This window comes from Mizuhopecten yessoensis, unplaced genomic scaffold (assembly GCF_002113885.1).
Source record: "Mizuhopecten yessoensis strain PY_sf001 unplaced genomic scaffold, ASM211388v2 scaffold5803, whole genome shotgun sequence".
NCBI lineage: Eukaryota > Metazoa > Mollusca > Bivalvia > Pectinida > Pectinidae > Mizuhopecten > Mizuhopecten yessoensis.
Genome location: NW_018406231.1, coordinates 146747 through 152541, shown reverse-complemented (window position 1 = coordinate 152541; position 5795 = coordinate 146747). Strand labels below are relative to the sequence as shown.

General features: G+C 34.1%; 1 protein-coding gene across 1 annotated transcript in view; it reads left to right on the top strand.

The window, feature by feature from the left end:
- The first annotated feature begins 1659 nt into the window (after nt 1-1659).
- LOC110451108 (short transient receptor potential channel 6-like) overlaps nt 1660-5795 on the top strand; it is a 146786-nt gene continuing 142650 nt past the window's right edge. Inside the window, exon 1 of the mRNA XM_021498966.1 lies at nt 1660-1731. Within this exon, the coding sequence (XP_021354641.1) occupies nt 1707-1731 (25 nt within the window). The 5' untranslated portion in view covers nt 1660-1706. The remainder of the gene's footprint in view (nt 1732-5795) is intronic.

The following is a 5795-nucleotide window of genomic DNA, read 5'->3' as shown; positions in this document are numbered from 1 at the left end:
AGTAACTACTGCGCCCTACATGTACGACCAATAACCACCTTGTTTCGATTCTGTACAGCTTATATTTCTCTTACGCTAACCTGCCTTCCATTACATCTACCTACTGGTATATAAAGCTATCGAAATCTAACTTCATAAAAAAAACCATTGTGACTGTATAAAGAACATGTTTTGCCTGAGGTGAATAGGAAAAGTATGATTGGCAAATACTATAAAAACATCCATTACAATATATTCCACATTAAATGTCTCGGTAGTGTTTTAGTAAATAACCTAACAGTAATATTTATGAGTTTATTTTTTACAGGACATAATATTTTCCGATTTCATATTGAATTTAACAACTACAATCCATCTAAATTTTTTTACAAGTGGAGGGTATGAATTGGTTTTCGATATCATAATGCCTAGTCTACCTGAAAACGGATATAGATTTCTTGATTACCGTCAGAATTGACCTGTCAGTTAATAAGTTGGTGTGTGATAAATTAATTCATCTTCTGCAGTTAATTGCTATTAATATTTTTTTTGTATTTAAATATAAGTATAATAGGCAATAGCTAACAGTAAAACATCGATAATTGGGCCTTCATTTTCGTGAATTATATTTTATTAATTACAACACTTATTCCCAGTGTATTTGATTAGGAATGCTTTATGTTTTAATTTATATCGCAGTATCATGATGATAAAAAAGTTTGTTCCCTTTCGAACGGTAACGGTAAGTTACAAATCATACCAGAACCTGAATGTCAAACAGAAGATACGGTAATATTCCACTAATCACTAAAGTATCGTTGCCTAGTGATTGTCGATGACAATGTATAAAATACGTCCAATTACGCAGGGTACCATTGACAAGCGTAAACATAATGTCACCTCCCTTTGACGGTACGTAAGTCTGTCATCCGATAACGACCTAACACAAATCATGTTTCTCTAGCGATTGTCTAGAGTTTAAACCAACGGTCCCTATCAAAATACAAACGTTATATTGCATGTTCATTGTGAAGCGGTCAGGTTTACATGTCAATGTTTTATCTAATGGAGTCACGGGGTTACATATGTACTCAAATTCCGTTTCGTCATGCTAATCCTGACACTAACTCCATAGTGAGAGATACAACTACAGCACTACTGCAGGTGTGTAACGGGTGGTCAAATTACAAAAAGTAATAACCTAGAACGGCTTTCAAATTTAATGGTTTGTCAAGGTTTACACTTTACAATAAAAACAAGTTTTACATATACATACTGTTCATTTTGTACTATTGGTATTTCACATGGCAATCGTCTCATGTCTGTTTCACTACACTTGACATGTAACGTCATAGCGCGTCCACTAGGTTGTCAATTCTCAACATTTACATATGGTACGTTGTATTATATGAAAATACTCGACATTAAAAAGCTGTTACCTTATAGTCGTGGTTCTCTATTAAGTATTATTGTTACACGTATGACATTTATTTGTCAAAACGGTATCAGCTGTCAATAGAGTCGATTCTACCAATCCGAAATACCGAGGGTCAGTCAAAATGTTAAATTTGATTCCTACACCTCACACGGATCATGTCAGCCAATGTGTGTCCCCGACACAAACAAGTACTGACGTCACAGTTTTGTTTCTAACTCAGTCATCATATTAGGATCTAACCTGCTAGTGCAGTCGTACTCCATGAAGTGGTGCCGCTTCTGTGACAAATATGGCCAAGAATGTACGAGTACGGGGTACGTATATTGTTATGCACTGAATGTAAACACAGGTGTGTGTGTATGTTTCATCTAGAACACAGGCAAAAGGGTCTCGTACTAATGGCTAAATCACAGGTGTAAATATGTCCCTGTCACAATTACACGGATAATTTAATTGTGCCATATACTGGAAACAGACGTTTGGTAGTCAAACGATTCCCCGCGTATTCCCTACATGTATGATACTTTCACTTGTCATCAGCAAATATTTGTTTTGACCGCGCTCTGTTGGTATGGAACGATGTTAAATAAACATATGACCGTAGATGCTATATTGCCGTTTTCAGTGAAGTAGAGTCCATGAGTTATCTAAACACTTCCTCGAGATGTACCAGTACCACTGTCGGATGGAAACCTAAAGTGGATTGTTGGAGTTTCAATGGATACTTATTGGTTAAAGATTTAGACCAAGAATTAAAACACTGGGGTTATGTTGGAATAGTTACACTTCTACCTTCTTCAGCAAAGGAACAAGCTTAGTAATAGAGACTTTTTTTCCATTATTCAAAAGTATGACATTGTATGTTTAAGCGAATGCTGGATAACTGTCAACGATGAAATTGAACTTGACGGGTATTGTAAACATGTATTTCCTAGGAAAACTGGGATAGGTGGAGGTATAGTTATCTTCTACAAGAACTGTTTTAAAGACAAGATATCTGTTGTTGAAAATATGTATGATAGTATAATAAGGTTAAAACTGGAAAATAGCTCCAGAGATTCTGATACATATATTGTTTTCTGTTATTTTCCTCCAGAAAATAGTGTTTTTTATGAAAACAATTTAGATGAAATAGATTTATTCCAGTCGTTGCAAGATTCAATTATAAAATATAAATCAAATGGAAAAGTGTACATAACAGGAGACTTTAATGCTAGAACTGGTACCAGATCTGACATGATAACTAATGACGTTTTAAGTAACGAAGTTAATGATTTATTTGATGCTTTTGATTACCAATATGATGATGTATATGATATAAAAGAACGCACAAATATGGACAAATTTGTAAATTCTTTCGGTAGAAACTTGTTATCACTGTAAGTCAACTGGATTTAGAATCATGAATGGACGTCACTCTGATGATCTCGATGGAAGTTTTACATTTTTCAGTGCTAATGGTACCAGTCTTATTGACAATCTTTTATTGGAGGGTGAGAACTTTCGTAACATAATACAATTCAATACAGGTAAATTTGAAACTGTGTCTGATCACTAGCCTGTAATTTTTAAATTTAAGCTTGATTTGAGCTTGGATAATGATTTGCATGAAAATGAACGTCATGTAAGGTGTGCATGTAAAAATGTAAAATGGAATGATGATAATGTAAGTTCTATCAGACAGAATTTGAATGATAATGAGGAAGTACTGAGTGAAATATTCTGCTCGCCTTCATTGATTAATTCAGATGTAGAGTATGCATTGACAAACTCAGTTCATTTATAAATGAAATGATTTTGCCAATGTGCGATGTACATAGTTGTAAACCATCTCATGATACAAAACGTCATAGCAGCAAAGCTATTGCGGATGAGGATAAACCTTGGTTTAAGTTCCCATGTAGACATAGGTACAATGCATACAAAACTGCTTTACACTCATTCAGTAGTAACAAAACTGTCGAAAATCATCAAATATTAATAGAGAAAAAAACTAATTACAAAAAATCTGAATCGAGACTCAGGAGGGAATATCGGAGACAGGAAGGTGATGGATTATCTGCGTAGACACAATCCGAAACATCTCCATCAATACTTTGCAAGACGAAAATCTAAAGTATCTCACAAAATTTCTCTTGACAATTTTTTTAACCATTTTAAACATCGATATGGTTTTATTTCAAGAAACACCAGAAAAACTACAGGAAGTTATGGATGCTCTGAAAGTATATAATAACAAGTGTAAGCTTACATTAAATACAGAAAAGACGAAAATAGTAGTTTTCAGGAATGGTGGCATAATACGGAATAACGAAAAGTGGTTATATGATAATATAGAGCTGCAAGTTGTTAATCAGTTCAATCACTTAGGAATGCTTTTTAATTATAATGGTAAATTTAATGTGACACAAAATCACGTTGCAGAACAAGCAAAACAGGGAAAATAGTGTTGTTCACTGATTATTTTTTAATTTTAACCATGTATCGATGTAAATTCACTGGAACTCTTTTATCCTAGCAACCACGGTTACCATAGTTGCCATCGGAGCAACCTGATTGGTCTGGTTTTTTTTGTGTATTGCATTTGAACATAATTTATGATGTAAATATAAGGATTGACCTTCCTTTTGACGGCGCATACGGAATACCCCATCAAATGAAGGTCAATCCTTAATTTTTAAGTAGGATGCTTTACAAACATATTGAGTTTGTCGAATCTCCCGAAACAGTTGGCAGTATCGACTTAATTCTATGTTTTAAATGTTGGATAATGTTGTTTTTTATCCAAAATTTCACAATAACAACATTTTTGCGTAATTATATGTTAAATCATTTTTGATTTATACGTAAATATTAGAATGAAAAACAGGCGACATACAAATTATAAAGTAAGTCTCAAGTCATTACGATCTCAGTCACAACATACCAAATAGTGGGACGTTTTAATGACAGGAACCGATATCTTTCCATCTTTGTCACGAATAAGAACTAACAATAGTGATCTTAAAGTGGTTTATTCTGCGTAAGTATTTGTTTTTATTGTTCTCGCTCTTCCGATGATGGTAAATAAAATGCATTGTTTATGTATATCAAATTTTGAAATCAGCGAATAGGATTGCTGAATAGTCTTACGAATTTTGGTATTCAGCCAGTCTCTCATTTCGACACTCTTCTATGAGGTGATGCATATCTTTCAGTTACAAACAAACACATCCACAGTTTCTTTTCTCTGTTTTATCTACTTCATATCAATTATAAGCCTAGGTTTAAAGTGATCTCGGGTTACCAATATTTTGAAGATAACATGTCGGGAGAGAACCTAGTAAGTTGCAAAGATTTGTGCCCGCTATGAACAAGTAAAATATGCTAAAACGAATTCATGAGGGGTTAGACTGTTTTTTTTCTAGCATCGTTGTTTCGTTTTTAGAATATGCAAATGTGAAGCTAATATAATTAAAGGAAGATTGTTTTAAACCACAATGATACTATTAATCAAATCATTATGCTCAATTAGGAACTACTAGTCCGGTGAAATATGCATGACTATCGAAAAGAGAAATGTTAGATTTCGTGACCGTCTACAATCTAGAAAATGCGTGTCATTGGATGATCCAGATCTTTGGAATAATTATTTCAAAAGTTTCAAAGTGTTTTTTTTATTATTTTCTACAAAGAGCGTTTGCTTTGTATGATTTGTTATAATTATAGAGGGTCCCAAAGGATCTTATTGACAGAAAATGGAGCCCTTTCTGTCCATAATACATTATTGCTACCCATTTCTATCCATTTCTTCATTACCTATATTATTTATCCCTTTCTGTCCTCTTCTACTTTACCAATATACCTTTCTGTCCCATACTACATTATAAGTATAAGTTTCCGTCCCATAAAACATTATTCATATACTTTTCTGTCCCAAACTACATTATTAGTATAAGTTTCTGTCCCATACTACATTATTAGTATAATTTTCTGTCCCATACTACATTATCAATATAACTTTTCATTTCAGTAATAATTACCATAACTTTAGTATGCATATACAATACCTACACCCATCTTTGTAGCCCAAAAACAAAAGATTCAAATATCCCTACCTCCCTACCGTGACGTAACCCATATCTCGATGACAGAGCCACGGAGTGATCTCCCTTCCTCTTCCTTTTATGGCGCCTGCTGCCTGCTGACGCCCGGAGCTTGCTTTGGTTTGGTTTGGTCATTTTTTTGCGCAGTTTGTGTGCCTTAGACCCATCCGCCTTGTGAATATAATTAATTATTGTTGAAAATTATTTTTGTGCCTTTTACAGCCGGTTATTTTACTCCACGTGTGCCGGTGGTGTGCCACGGTCCGCCATTATCGTGGGTTAATTTCCGACCT